Source organism: Mirounga leonina, unplaced genomic scaffold, assembly GCF_011800145.1.
Source record: "Mirounga leonina isolate KUSES-001 unplaced genomic scaffold, KU_Mleo_1.0 Mir_224, whole genome shotgun sequence".
In the NCBI taxonomy this organism is placed as follows: Eukaryota; Metazoa; Chordata; class Mammalia; order Carnivora; family Phocidae; genus Mirounga; species Mirounga leonina.
Genome location: NW_023270615.1, coordinates 8,857,374 through 8,873,156, shown reverse-complemented (window position 1 = coordinate 8,873,156; position 15,783 = coordinate 8,857,374). Strand labels below are relative to the sequence as shown.

The 15,783-nt window shown below is 42.4% G+C and overlaps 1 protein-coding gene across 2 annotated transcripts in view; it reads left to right on the top strand.

Annotated features, from left to right (window-relative positions):
• Positions 1 to 13,913: 13,913 nt before the first annotated feature.
• SMC5 (structural maintenance of chromosomes 5) overlaps positions 13,914 to 15,783 on the top strand; it is a 94,283-nt gene continuing 92,413 nt past the window's right edge. For both annotated transcript variants that reach the window (XM_035029072.1, XM_035029071.1), the window contains exon 1: positions 13,914 to 14,199. In XM_035029072.1, coding sequence (XP_034884963.1) covers positions 14,000 to 14,199 — 200 coding nt within the window. In that variant the 5' untranslated portion in view covers positions 13,914 to 13,999. The remainder of the gene's footprint in view (positions 14,200 to 15,783) is intronic.

Sequence of the window (15,783 nt, the reverse complement as noted above, 5' to 3'; positions counted from 1 at the left end):
CCTCTCAAATAAATAAATAAAATATTTAAAAATAAAAAATAAAATAAAAAAGACTGCAGATATATTGAGAGATTGTACCTACATCTAACGAGTTTAAGATACCTCCTTACTTGTTATTAAAAGAGTCAATCTAGGGCGCCTGGGTGGCTCAGTTGGTTAAGCGACTGCCTTCGGCTCAGGTCATGATCCTGGAGTCCCGGGATCGAGTCCCGCATTGGGCTCCCTGCTCGGCAGGGAGTCTGCTTCTCCCTCTGACCCTCCCCCCTCTCATGTGCTCTCTCTCATTCTCTCTCTCTCAAATAAATAAATAAAAATCTTTAAAAAAAAAAAAAAGGTTTGCATGAATTTTTTTTGATAAATCGCAGTTATTTTAAACGTATTCGTTCTCTACAAAGGAATTGTGAGTTTATAGTGCCATCTTAAGGAGAAAGCAACCATAGAATCTTGTCATGTTATCACATTCTCCTTTTGTACTAACAATGCTAGGCTCATTTTAACCAGCAGCTGGGCAGTGCCTTTCCCTTTGCTCTTCCTACTCCAACTGCTGTTAGTGGTTCTTCAGGGCTGCGTGCCCCATATATATATATATACACCCTAGCAAAAGTTATCATGATAAACCTAAATTCTTGTTTTTATGGCCATCTCCTCAAAAATGGTCACTTTTCCAATTTTGTGCCCCCAACTGCCTAGCATACTCAACAAATATTTCTGGAGTAAAGAAACAAATGCTCAATTAAAAACATTTAGTTTAATACAAATATGTATGTGGATTTCAAGAATCACAAGGGATATAAAGATTCTCATTCATCCATCAACATTTCATGGTCTGGAAATCCACACTCTAAAAATTTAACATGAATATGTGTCCCTGGCCAATGAGGATCCTTGGGGCAACTGGTAAAAACAACTTTAAATCTTCTTTAGAGGGCCATGACTCTCAACCCAGGCTACACATATTTCCCCATATATAAAACTACACAGAAAAAGGACTCCCAATCCAAAATTACAACACATTTGGTCAGCTGTCAACAGCAGAATTAGATACCCAAGACTTCACGTGATGAATTTTTTGATAGATACTTTAAAATAACGATTTTAAAAATAGACACCAAAAAAAAAAATAAGCATTGAACACATAAAAGGCAATACGCTATGAAAAAAATGAGCAGGCAGAATGATTTTAAAGGGAACCAAATAGAACTTCTGCACATGAAAAATATAGTCATTAAAATTAAAAATTCAATGGAAGAGGCAAATATCTAATTAGACGTACCTAACAGGAGAGAACTGGTAGACTAGAATATAAGATAAGAAACATGAATACAATGCAGAGAGAGAAAGAAATGAAAAATACGAGGGAGGCAGAAAATGAGAGCATCCAGGGTATTATAGTAAGAGTTACCGAAAGAGAGAATGGGGGGAGGGAAGATTCAAAGGTAGAACATTCGAGACAGTTTCAGAATTGGTTATGGATAAAAATGTTTAAAATCAGTAAGTCTGGGCGCCTGGGTGGCTCAGTTGGTTAAGTGACTGCCTTCGGCTCAGGTCATGATCCTGGAGTCCCAGGATTGAGTCCCGCATCAGGCTCCTTGCTCAGCAGGGAGTCTGCTTCTCCCTCTGACCCTCCCCCCTCTCATGCTCTCTCTCTCTCTATCTCATTCTCTCTCAAATAAATAAATAAAATCTTTAAAAAAATAAATAAAATAAAATCAGTAAGTCTAACAAACTCTGAGCAATATAAGTGAAAATAAATCCACACCTAGATCCATCATTATGAAATACCAAAGGCAGAGAGATTTCAAATGCAACCAGAAGACAGATGAATTACAGAGGAATAAAAATTAAACGAAATCAAACTTCTCAATAATGAGGAAAGTGTGAAGATAGTGGAATAATACCTTTAACATGTTGAGAGAAAATCACGTCACCTGGGAATTTTATCATTCGGAAGAACAAAATCACGACATTTTCAGATAAACAAGGAAGAAATCATGTGTTTTTCGTACGTATGTGTGTATAGATATGCATGAATATGTTCATATACAGATATTCCTCAACTTACGATGGGCCTATGCCCCAACAAACCCGTTGTAAGTTGAAAATATCATAATTCGAAAATGCATTTAATACACCTAACCGACTGATCATCATAGCTTAGCCTAACCACCTCAACCATGCTCAGAACACTCTCATTAGCCTACAGTTGGACAAAATCATCTGAAATCAATCTCCCAGGCTACAGAGCAGGGTGAAGAGGAGAGGACGAGGGACATAGTGGGGCAAGCAGAAAAAATACAGCACAGAATCTTTAAATCTCTTAGTGCATTTTCTCCCGCTTTTTCTTTTTTCTTTTCTTTTTTTCTTTTTTTTTTTTTAAAGATTTTATTTATTTATTTGAGACAGAGAGAATGAGAGACAGAGAGCATGAGAGGGAGGAGGGTCAGAGGGAGAAGCAGACTCCCTGCCGAGCAGGGAGCCCGATGCGGGACTCGATCCCGGGACTCCAGGATGATGACCTGAGCCGAAGGCAGTCGCTTAACCAACTGAGCCACCCAGGCGCCCCTCCCGCTTTTTTAAAAAAATTTTATTTATTTATTTGAGAGAGAGAGTGAGATCACAAGCAGGGAGGAAGGGTAGAAGGAGAAGCAGACTCCCTGCCAAGCAAGGAGCCCAACGTGGGACTCAATCCGAGGACCCTGAGATCACAACCTGAGCCAAAGACAGACGGTTAAGGGACTGAGCCACCCAGGTGCCCCGCCACCCCCACCCCCCTGCATCTGTCTTTTGATCTTAATGAGAAGGAATAGGAAGTTTCTCCATTAGTTAGCATGTGTGCTCCAGGTTTCTGATAAGTAGCATCTATCAAGTTCAAAAACTTCAGTGCCATTCATAGTTTTCTAAGAACTTATTACAAATAGACATTGAACTTCATCAGACGCTTCTTTGCATATGTTGAGATAATAAAATTTTTCCCCTTTAATCTTTTAACATAGTGAATTACATGGATACATTGTAGATTCTTTTTGTCTAATTTAGCAATGTCTAACTTTTTATGTCTGACTCTTGATTTTGGCTGAGGTTTTGATCTCAGGGTTGTGAGACTGAGCACCACATCAGGCTCTGCATTGGACGTAGAGCCTGCTTGAGACTCTCTCTCTCTCTCTCCCTCTGCCCCTCCCACCCCACGCTCATGCACATGCAGTTGCACGTGCACACTCTCTCTCTCAAAAAAAAAGTCATACAGAGGAAATCATTGTATATATATCCATCTGTAATTTGTCTTTTTTGCTCAAAATTATGTTTTTGAGATTCAGCAATGTTGAATTTCTAGCTGTAGTTAATTCATTTTCCCTGTGGTATGATATTCCATGAAATGATTATACTGTGATTTATTAATTCATCCTACCATTGATGAATATTGAAGTTGGTTCTAGATTTTTGCTATTGTGACGATGGTGCTAAAATATTTCTTGTACAAGTACCCATGTGAAAGACTGTCTTTGGGTTGCCTCTCTGACGTGAATTTCTGGTTTGTATGATAGGTACGCTATGCTAAATGAGGGAAAACTGCTTCCCAACTGGCAGTTCTAATCTACACAACTCTTACCGGTATAGATGAGTGCCCAAAACATGCAAATGTCAGATTTTAATTTTTGCCCATCTGATAATTAGGAAACTGCATTTCATTGAAGTTTTAATTTGCATTTCTCTAATTATGAATTAAATTGAGCATCTTATCATATGTTCTATGACCATTCATGTTTCACCTTGTGCAAAATGCCTATTTATTTTGCCCATTTTTCTAGTGAGCTGTGTATCTTCTTCTTACAGATTCATAGGAATTCTCTTAATATTCCAGATACTAAGCTTCTGTTTATTTTAAATGTTGTAAATATCTTTTTTTTTCTACTATGTGGCTTCTCCCTCCCTGCTCATATTGTGAATTTGATTTATGAAAGGCCTTAGTTTTTAATATGTATGAATTAATAATCTTTTTATTTTCTTTATGATTTATACTTTTTTTTTTTTTGTCTTAAGAAACTCTTTCCTAGTAGACGAACCATGAGAGACGATGGACTCTGAAAAACAAACAGGGTCCTAGAGGGGAGGGGGGTGGGAGGATGGGTTGGCCTGGTGGTGGGTGTTGAGGAGGGCACATTCTGCATGGAGCACTGGGTGTTGTGCGCAAACAATGAATCATGGAACACTTCATCTAAAACCAATGATGTTGGCTGGGGATTAACATAAGAATAAAATATATATATATATATATATATAAGAAAAAAGAAAAGAAACTCTTTCCTACCCTGTGTTTTTAAAGATATTCCCATATGGTTTCTCCTAAAAAAAGTAAACTTTTGTCTATTCCCTTTAGGCGTTTGATTTCTCTGGAATTATATCCAGCCAACTTGCCAGGCTCTCTATTCTTTCTCAGAACAGACTCTATATTTACATTCACTTCCTACCACTGCTGCAACAAATTACCATGCGTTTTGTGGCACAAAAGAACACATTCATTATCTCCTAATTCTGGAAGTCAGAGTCCTGAAAATGAGTCTCATGGAGCTAAAATTAAGGTTTCGGCAGGGATGTGTTCTTTCTGGAGGCTCTAGCAGAAAATCCGTTTCTTGCCTCTTCCAGCTTTTAGAGTAGCTTCCCGCGTTCCTTGGCTTCCCGCATTCCTTAGCCAGCCTCCAGCTCTGTTCTCCCTCTAACAACTGCTTTCATTTTCACGTCCCCTCTGATCCTGACTGTCCTGTCTCTCTCTTTTAAGGACGCTCATGATTATATGGGTCCACCTGGATGACCCAGGATAATCACCCCATCTCAAGCTCCTTACCTCAATCACGGCTATAAATTCCCTCTTGCCATGTGGGGTAACCTATTCACAAGTCCCAGGGAGTACGATGTGGGCATCTTTGGGGAGCCATTATGGTGCCTACAGCAATTCTCTGTTGTTATTAGGTCAGATTTCTTAATAAAGCCAGTCTTGGTTTTCCTTTTTTTTTTTTAAATTTTTATTTTTTTTTTCTCTATCTGTTTTTTTTCTATCTATTTTTTTCTCTATCTGTTCAATTTTCCTAACTGTTTAGGAGGTTAAGATCTCCAACATAGTGCCTCAATAGAAGGAGTAATAGAATCGTCCTTGACTTGTTCCAGAATTTAAAATAATATTTTTAAACATCCCATCATTGGACGTGAGTTTGCTAAAGGGTTCTGGAGTCACCGTTTCCTGGTTAAAGGGAGTTTTCTTCTACTCGTATTTTCCTAGAAATTTCGACCATGAATGTGTGTTGAAAACAATTGAATGCTTCTTTTTCTGCTTTGATCTTTGTCCCATAATCTTTTAATATGAAGAATCACAGTGATTTATTTGATTTGCTAGTATTTAATCAACCTTGAATTCCTGTGACAAACCCAATTATGTCATGATATATTTACTTTTATTAACATGGCTATGTATTTGCACATATGTCCATGAGTAAGATAGATAGGAAATTTTCATTGCCATTAATTTTCCAAGAAGTTTGGGGATTTACACATGGTGAGACTCATAAGAGGAGCGAGAAAGTCTTCCTTCTTTTTCTATACTCACAAAGTGTGGGTAGGATTTGAGTGGAGCTTCTCAACCTGGGGCGGGCGGAGGAGAGGGGGCAATTTTACCCCTTAGGAAACATTTACCAATGTCTGGAGACATTTTTTGCTGTCGAATCTGGAGAGGTGCTACTGACTCTTAGTGCGTAGAGGCCAAGGATGCTGTTGACTATCCTACAATGCACAGGACAACTGCCTCCTCTTTCCTCAAAAAGAAATTTATCTTACCCAAATGTCGGTAGTGCTCAAGGTGGGGTTTCTTCTCATTCTGGAATAAATGATTACTATCCTGATTTGTAATTTTGTGTTTTTTCAGAGGGGTTCAAAACTTAGGTAAGTTTCAGGGCCCCCCCAGAACCTGGGTCCTGTGGGAAAAAGAGAGATCGCTGTGTAGAGGACAGGGGTGTGTGTGTAAGAGAGAGCGACAGACAGCGAATAGCTACTGAGCCAAAGTCAACACTGGAGAGAGATGGACAAAAGAGAGAAATTTTGGGGTTTTTTTGTGTGTTTTTGTTTTTAAAGATTTTATTTATTTATTTGACAGAGGGATAGCGAGAGCAGGAACATAAGCAGGGGGAGTGGGAGAGGGAGAAGCAAGCTTCCTGCCAAGCAGGGAGCCCGATGAGGGACTCGAACCCAGGACTCTGGGATCATGACCTGAGCCGAAGGCAGACGCTTAACGACTGAGCCACCCAGGCGCCCAGAAATTTTGTTTTGACATAATTCTCAAGCAATCAGTTACTAGAAATTGGCCGCATGTAATAATGTCAAGAAACTGAAGGAAAGTAATTAGTGTGGTATATAGTCTAGCAATTTTAATTCTTGGTATCTATCCTAGAGAAATGCTAGTGCCTGTACACAAAGATGTGTTTGAGGATGTTCCCTGAAGCAATGTTTGTAAAAATGAAAAATTGGAAGCAATCTATATGTCAAATCTGTAGAGTAATGGATAAAGTGAAATATAGTCATACAAAAACCCTACAGCAGTTAAAAAGGAACAAGTTTTATCTATGTGTCACCATGGATATATCTCAAAAATACATTTTTGCATGAAAAACAAAATTGCATAACTATTCTTACCGTATTTTATTTATTTTTATGTTCAATTAGCCACTTGTATATTAATGTTAATACATTTATATGCATGCATGTAATATATTATGTCTTTACATAACACATTTATGTAATGTAGATAAAATGCATGTAAATATAAAAATGGCCTTAAAGGACATTACATTACACACTGAACATGTGTATAGGGTAGTTAGCTCTGGGGAATAAGAGACACAGCAGCAAGATTGAGGAAAAGATGTCAAATGCACACTAATTTGATCTGTGTTGTTCTAATTTTTAAGAGGAGAATGTATGCATGTGTTTCATGTGTAATTGTTTAAGAAGTAGGTAATAGAAAAAAAGACAATAAAACCATGCCTAATTGTTAACAGTGTTAATTCCTTTTTTTTTTTTAATGTTTTGAAAACACCTTTCATCAATCCCTTTTGGATATTTAAGTTAATTCTAGTATTTTGTTGAAATAAAACATGCTCTGATGAACATCTCATCTTCCCATCTCTGAATATTTGCTTAGGGTAAATTCATAAAAGGAAAATACTGACTCAAGAGGCATGAACAATTTTGGTGCTTTCATCTATATTTCTAGATTATGCCGAAAAAACTTGCTGAACTGATTTCCTCTAACATCAGCAATTTTCCTTTTGGTGCCAGAATGACAATTTTGTTCATCTTTCACCAACATTGGATGAAAGATTATCATTTTCAATTTTTGACTAATTTGAAAGGCTAATTTTATATTTGCTTTGTAATAATTTGCACTTTTTTATACTTTGTGTGAATATTTTCAAATATTTGTGGCCATTTTAGCTCTTGTTTTGTGACATTGCTTGTTTCATTTTTCTTTTCAAATTTTTATTTAAATTCTAGTTAGTTAACATACAGTGCAATATTGGTTTCAGGAGTAGAATTCAATGATTCATCACTTACATACAACACCCAGTGCTCCTCATAACAAGTTCCCTCCTTAATGCCCATCACCATTTAGCCCATCCACCAACCACCTCCCTCCATTAACCCTCAGTTTGTTCTCTATCTTTGAGAGTCTCTTATGGTTTGTTTCCCTTTTATCTCCCCCTCCCCCGCATATGTTCAATTGTTGTTTCCTCAATTCCACATATGAGTAAAAGCATATGGTACTTGCTTTTCTCTGACTGACTTATTTTGCTTAGCATAATACCCTCTAGCTCCATCCATGTCGTTGCAAATGGCAAGATTTCATTCTTTTTGATGGCTGAGTAATATTCTACTGGTGTGTGTGTGTGTGTGTGTGTGTGTGTACCACATCTTCTTTATCCATTCATCAGTCAAAGGACATTTTGGGCTCTTTCCATAGTTTGGCTATTGTTGATAATGCTGCTATAAACATCAGGGTGCATATACCCCACTGACTCAGTATTTTTGTATCCTTTGGGTAAATACTTAGCGCAATTGATGGATCATAGGGAAGTTCTATTTTTAACTTTTGAGGACCCTCCACAACAGTGTTCATTCTTTTTTAAAGATTTATTCATTTATTTTAGAGAGCAAGAGAGCAAGCGTGAGTGGGTTTGGGGCAGAGGGAGACAATCTCAAGCAGACTCCCCAACAAGCCTGGAGCTGGACTCAGTGCTCAGTTCCATGACCCATGAGATCATGACCTGGAGCTGAATGCATGAGTCCAAAGCCTAATTGACTGAGCCACCCAGGCGCTTCTGTTAATTCTTGATTGTAGGAATATGCATACATGGTTGTTGGTTTCTGTTTTGTGTTTTTGGGGTTTTCAAAATTCATAAAATAATACCAAAAACACAAATGCAGTTTCAATTATAAAAAGAATGTTATGGCTACCAATCAAAATGGTAGAAGTGAGAACTTAAAATCAACAAGTTCATGGGAGAGTTTACTTTATACTTCATGGAGCTGATTTCACAAGATTTAGCATGGTTCTGACAGTTACCAACTGCCTTTCTTTAGGGAAGCATCACAGTGTGAGGGAAAACACTCGCTCTCCCCTGAGATACCTCTGACCTAGCCTGGGCAAGGAGGACTATCAGTTCATTTTGCAAGGACTGGCAGAGAGGATTGCTCACAGTGCTTTGGCACCTTGTTCCTGATCTTTCTGAAATTGAAGGTAAATTCCTTCTGGAGCAACTTAATAACTGTTTTCCCATTTCATATCCTCAAAAGAAATGAAGGCACATTTAGCTATAGACATTCTATCGTGACACTTTACAAAGAACGTTTGAAACCTGATATTAATTCCTAATAATTTTTTCAATCTTTCAGTTGGTTTTTATGTCCGAGAGATGGAAATTTGAGAAAGATACAAATCTGTTGAGATATTGATCCAGAATATAAAAATGAATTACGAAAAAGTCCTTAGAACAGTATCTGGTATATGGTATGTGCTCTTAGTATCAGCTATTACTAATACTATAGCTATTACTCTAACCAATTCCAAGACTACTGCCACCATGGTAGGAAGAAGCAGATATTCTGATTATTTGAAGCTTTTTTGGGGGGCACCTGGGTGGCTCAGTCATTAAGCATCTGCCTTCGGCTCAGGTCATGATCCTGGGGTCCTGGGATCGAGCCCCGCATGGGGCTCCCTGCTCAGCAGGGAGTCTGCTTCTCCCTCTCCCTCTGCTCCTCCCCCCTGCTTGTGCTCTCTCTCGCTCACTCTCTCTCTCAAATCAATAAACAAAATCTTTTTAAGAAAATAAGGCTTTTCTATGATGTTAGAAACAAATTTTTTTTAAGTAAAAACTTTAGAGATAAAGCATCCTTATTTCTAGCAGAAGCTTGCTGTATGAGGTGTTAGTTCCCCTGTGGGAAGAGGGTTCATTCTCCTCAGAACCCCTCATCCCTCCTTACATCTTCCCTGTTCTTTTTTTTTGGAGAGAGAGTGCACACAGGTGCGGGTGGGGAAGGGGCGGAGGGGGAGGGAATGGGAGAGACACTCAAGCAGACTCCTGCGAAGTGCAGAGCCAGACCCAGGGCTTGATCTCACGACCCTGAGATCAATACCTGAGCTGAAGAGTTGGCCACTTAACCGAATGAGCCCTCCAGGTGCCCCTCCCCAACTGTTCTTTAACAAGGTTAATTAGAAAGTGTTGGTGAGAGGCACTGGGGAAAAGGGGTTGTTTCTGGGTGCCAAGGAGATCAGTTTTAGCCTCTTTTTCCCTCCTTTCCAAACCAGGAGGGCTCACTTTTCCACTTTATGAATTTGCCAAAAGCAAAAGCAGTATTTCCTCTCACAATTGGTATATAAATGAGAGGAGATCATCCCTGTTATCCTGTAAGGCTTCTTATCAGAACCGGAGGAGTAAACCATCTTAGTCGTCGGTGGCCTCGGGAGGGTCCTAGTCCGTGTATCCTGCCCCACCTTCTTGTACCATTATCAAGGGCTTGCGGAGTAAAGCTAAGAACAACACAGAAGATAGCATTCCAAGGGTGAGGTGGAATATATTTACAATCCTTGACCCTGCCCCTTTCTGCTGGTTTTTGTTTGTAGCAGTTTTAAAGTTTCTGGAGCACTGTAAGGCCATCACTCAAAATAGCCCCGGGTGACTTACTCCTTGGTGAGTAGTTTAAATACAATTGCTCGGCTACATCTATTAGCTAGCAAAAACGGCGTGATGAACTCAGCTGATGAGTGGACTTCCAATCCTGGAAGCGTAGATTTAGCTCTTGTGGTTCACTCACTCATTCACGAGCATCAGGTTCCCGTTAATTGATATTCTATTTCCAGAGACCATCTCCCTCTGCCTCTCTACCCTCACCCGTTTCGCGACAGTGTTCACTAGTGGAATTAAAGAAACCAGGTGTGGCAAGATATATGTGTATACTTTAATGGGTGCACGAAATTATTAAAGAATGATAAGCACGGAGCTAGTAGAGTCAGCCAGAGCATCCCTGGTTCATGCTAACGTCCAGTCATAGAGTCCAACAAAAAGGAAATATTTAAATCAATTATGCTATATCTGCTTGATGGAATACTATATGGTTACTTAAAACTATGTCACGGAAAAATATTTAATGGCATGGAAATACATTCATATTATTGAGAAAAAGAGGGTTATATATATGTATATATATGTATATATATAGATATACATGCACACACAATAATATAATTTGTGCGGCATCATCCTGGTTTTTTCTGCGGGGTGGGGTGCAACAAAAGGAGCATATCATACATACACAAGGAAAAAAGATAAAACATACACCCAAACCCTAACAGTGATTAGTTTGGGTAGAGGAATTAGGAGTAACCTTTCGCTTTGTGTATGTTTTTCTGCGTGCTCCCAAATTTTCTATACTTAACATGCATTGGTTTTGTAATTAGAAGCAAAAGCAATAGTATTTTCCTTTTTTAAAGGTGGTGGCACCAGCCAGAATGGCAAAAATTAACAAGACAGGAAACAACAAATGTTGGCGAGGATGTGGAGAAAGGTGAACCCTTTTACACTGTTGGTGGGAATGCAAGCTGGTACAGCCAATCTGGAAAACAGTGTGGAGGTTTCTCAAAAAGTTAAAAATAGATCCACCCTACCACCCAGCAATTGCACTACTAGGTGTTTACCCCAAAAATACAGATGTAGTGAAAAGAAGGGGCACATGCACCCCAATGTTCATAGCAGTAATATCCACAATAGCCAAACTGTGGAAGAAGCCGAGATACCCTTCAACCGACAAATGGATAAAGAAGTTGTGGTTCATACCCTTCAACCGACGAATGGATAAAGAAGTTGTGGTTCATATATACAATGGGAATACTACTCAGCCATCAGAAAGGATGAATATCTACCATTTGCATCCTCATGGATGGAGCTGGAGGGGATTATGCTAAGTGAAGTAAGTCAAGCAGAGAAAGACAATTATCATATGGTTTCCCTCATATGTGGAACATAAGGAATAGTGAGTGCAGAGGACCAAAGGGAAAGGGGTGGGGGGGAACTGAATGGGAGGAAATCAGAGAGGCAGCAAACCATGAGAGACTCTGGACTCCAGGAGAAAAACTGAGGGTTACAGAAGGGGGGGGTGGGGGGAGGGGGTACCAGGGTGATGGGTATTAAGGAGGGCACGTGTGGTGATGAGCACTGGGTGTTATACACAACTAATGAGTCACTGAACACTACATCAAAAACTAATGATGTATTATATGTTGGCTACTTGAACATAATATTAAAAACCAAAATAAAATAAAATAAAAGGTGGTGGCAGAGTATGACTGGCTGGCTGTTTAGAAAAGAACTCTTAGGTTGTGTGCATTTGTGGGGTCATCTCAAGTTCAGGGACTCATCCTCAACTTTCAAGTTTATAAGCACAATCTGATTAATTCCCTAAAGAACTAATACTGGTACAAAAATGGATTCCTGCCCTCAACTACTATTACTCTGCCTATGTTATTTTTCCATTAGGATAGATTCCCCCAAATGTAGTCATTTCTTCAAAGACTTTGACTCTTCTAAGGTTCTTGAAGTACGGTAACAAATTACTTTTCAAACAATTTGTCACAGTTAAATAAATAAAATCTTAAAAAAAAAAAAGGGACGCCTGGGTGGCTCAGTCGGTTAAGCGTCTGCCTTCGGCTCAGGTCATGATTCCGGGGTCCTGTATCGAGTCCCGCATCTGGCTCCCTGCAGAGCAGGGAGCCTACTTCTCCCTCTGCCTCTCTCTCTCTGTCTCTCATGAATAAATAAATAAAATCTTAAAAAAAAAATTGTCACAGCATTGCAGGGAATGACAGTACAGCACCCTCCTAAGCCCTGCCTGTTTTAACAATTCTAAAATTATTCTTCTGTAATTTGTACTTTTTTATTTCTAGTAACCATGGCGAGTTCATATGCTTTTTTCTCATCCTATTTTCTTTGATAATAACCTTTAGAGAGCACTGATCCCACTTGTGTGAGAGGAAGACTCGGCACCTGGGAAAGGAGCATTGGTCCACGAGTCAGGAGTCAGGGTTCTACCGCACCCGTTTTCTAAATGGCCTCCCCACTTCCACGCTTGACCCCCTCCAAACAGCAACCAGAGTAATTACTTAAAAACTTTAATCAGATCATGTCTCTCTCCTGCTTAAAACCATCCAACGGCTTCCCAGCGCTTTAAAAAGAAACAGATCTGCGGTGATGGGCAAGGCCATGCAATGCAGCAGTGATTCCGCCCCCCTTCCGGGGCAGCCACACCGGCCTTCCCTTTGTTCCTCAGACGTCCCGTCCCACCTGCGCCCACCCCAGAGCTTCTGTCCTTGCCTCGAACGTTCTTTGCTCATTAACGCACTTGGTTCCTTCTCACTTCGGGGTTAGCTCAAACATCACCTCTTCTGACAGCCCTTCTGTGCCTCCCCCATCACACCGGTTCTTGCTTATTTTTTTCCCAGAGCGCCTAGCACAGCCTGGAATTACCCCGATCCTTTGTTGCCCCACGGGTTCTTTTTCTGTCTCCCACACCAGAAAGTAAGGGCTCAGACACGCGTCCTTGACTGGGGCCGTCTGTGCCCCGCCAGCCTCCTGTAGGTCAGGCATTAATCAGGCGCTGCGGAAGCCTCGGAGCACCTCTTGTTCAATGAGGTTAACCAGATGCATGTGATCAGGTGTAAGTGGAAGCGCGCACGCACTGAAGCCGGCGCATTCCAGCTCGTGGACTTCTAGAAACGTCGGGGCGGGAAGCCTTAAAAGGGAAGGAGGGCGCGAAGGGGGCGGAGCGTCTCTGCCTGCAGAGTTTGTGTGGTGTCGCCTGCTCACGAGTGGGAGCGCGAAGAGAACTTCGCAGGACGCTGGGGAGAGACGAGGGCATAGGGCCGTTGCTAGAGGTTTCTTTTTTGGGCACCGGGACGTGCTTGAAGGCAAATAGGGAGCCAACGGAGAAAAGAGCCGAAGACCGGCGAGTCCGGATCCGCTCGGGCGGTGTCCGCCTGCGACCCCAAGTGCCACCGGGAACGCCTCCCTCCGTCCTCTGGCGGGTCGGCTTCCTGGGAGCGCTGAAAGGGCTTTCAAAGTACTAGGTGCAATGGACATCTTTGTCCGAGTTAAAAAAAAAAACAAAACCCAACTCGGGAAAAATGCACAAACGCTCAGAGAGGAAGGTCGGAGAGCCGCCTACCCGGAGGCCGTGGCCGTCGCCCGCCCACCCGCCTGCGCTCGCGTCCCCTTCGGCTGCCCGGGCGCGGGCTGAGGGGCGGGGCGGGGCGGCGCGCTGACGCCGCCGGGCCGAGACTGCGCAGGCGCAGGGCGGGCTCGCGGGCGGTGTCGCGCGCTGGGCAGTTCGCGCGGGAGCCGGGCGCGGGGGCAGCGAGCCTGCGGGTCGGTGGGAACGGAAGCGCCTGTGGCGCGGCGGGGAAGCCAGGATGGCGACTCCGGGCAGGAAGACGTCGACCTCAAGCTCCCTGGCCTCCAAGAGAGCTCTCCCGAGGGAGCCCTCGTCGGAGGTCCCGAGCAAGAGGAAGAGCTCGGCCCCTCCGGCGGCGCCGCCGCCGCCACTGCCGCTGCAGTCGTCCAGGCCTTTCGTGGAAGGCTCTATCGTCCGCATCGTGATGGAGAACTTCTTGTGAGTGGCCGGAGGCCGCGCCGCGGCGGGGAGGCGAGCGGGCCTGCGGGCGGGTGAGGGACGGGAGTGGACGTGCGCCTGGCTGCGGGCTCTGGCCGTGAATTCAAGCCGGGTGACCGTGAGGACTGACGTCCGTGTTGGGCTGGTTAGGTGGCGTCGGGTGTGCTGCGGGCTTTTTATTCCTTCAGCCAGCGTTTTCTGAAGGCGTCATACGGCGGGCAGTGGACGTGGTGGGGAACAGCTTTCTGCCCGCTGGGAGTCCCGGCCTACGGAGGGAGGACCTAGTCTGTCATTCCCAGAAGTGCGGGCGCTGGGAACTCGGGAGGAAGCAGCAGTTAAATCAGAGTAGCCGGATGCTGTGGTAGATCCGTCAAGAGTAAGCAGTTACTAGGTGGACAAGATGGGGAAGGTTGTCGCGGATGGAGGTGGCAGTGTACGCGAAAATTAGACCTTCCTCTCAGTTGTGCCTCCCAGCAGACCCTTGGCCCCTCCAAATCCAGCTTTCCCCCCCCCCGCTTCCTTTTCTGTCTCTCCAGACAACCAATAATCATCATAATCGTTTTAGAATTTAGTAAATCTGTTTTAACACAAACACTGTGTATGTAGCACCTTACGGGTTTTTTTTGGTCAGGGTCTTTTTTTTTAAAGCTTACACACGGTAGCTTAGGATAACAGGACTGTGGTAACAATACCAATGTTTTTTTCCTCCCCAGGTAGCTACCCTGTGCCAGGTATAGAAGTAGATGCTTTATTTACACAATACTCTCATTCTCTCCTTATAACAACTCTTCATCTCTCTTGATGAGATGAGCTCAGAAAGGTTAATTTACCCATGTTTATACTGCTAATAAGTAGCTGAATTGCTGTTTGAATCCAGATCAGGAAAGAAAGAAAATCAAATGAGTTACTTGCCATAATAAAATAATGTATGTATATGTTTCAGGATGCCTTAGGGGCAAAAATGAAGTGTTTAATTTCATCCCTATGAGAAAGGGCTTTGTACAGGAGGTTTACCAAAGTCTTTTTTTTTTTTTTTAAAGATTTTATTTATTTGAGAGAGAGAGAGAGAGAAACAGCATGAGAGGGGATAGGGTCAGAGGGAGAAGCAGGCTCCCCGCCGAGCCGGGAGCCCAATGTGGGCCTCCATCCCAGGACTCCAGGATCATGACCTGAGCCGAAGGCAGTCGGTTAACCAACTGAGCCACCCAGGCACCTAGTTTGCCAAAGTCTTAAGGGAAGAGCCCTGTAGATGAAGGAACTGCCTGAAACAGTTGTATTTAGGAAGTGTCTAGTATTGGAGTATAGGTAGAATGTAGGATGTGAGTGACTTGGACAGAGGTGATACTGAAGAGGTAGGCAGCTATTGAGGATCTGTGTTTTTTATGCTGAGGAATTCTGACTTTATCCTGTCGGCAACCAGGGTGCATTTTATTTTTTTTAAAAAGATTTTATTTATTTGAGAGAGAGAGAGCATGAGAAGGGGTGGGTCAGAAGGAGAAGCCGACTCCCTGCTGAGCAGGGAGCTGATGCTGGACTGGATCCTGGGACTCCAGGATCATGACCGAAGCCGGAGGCAGTCGATTA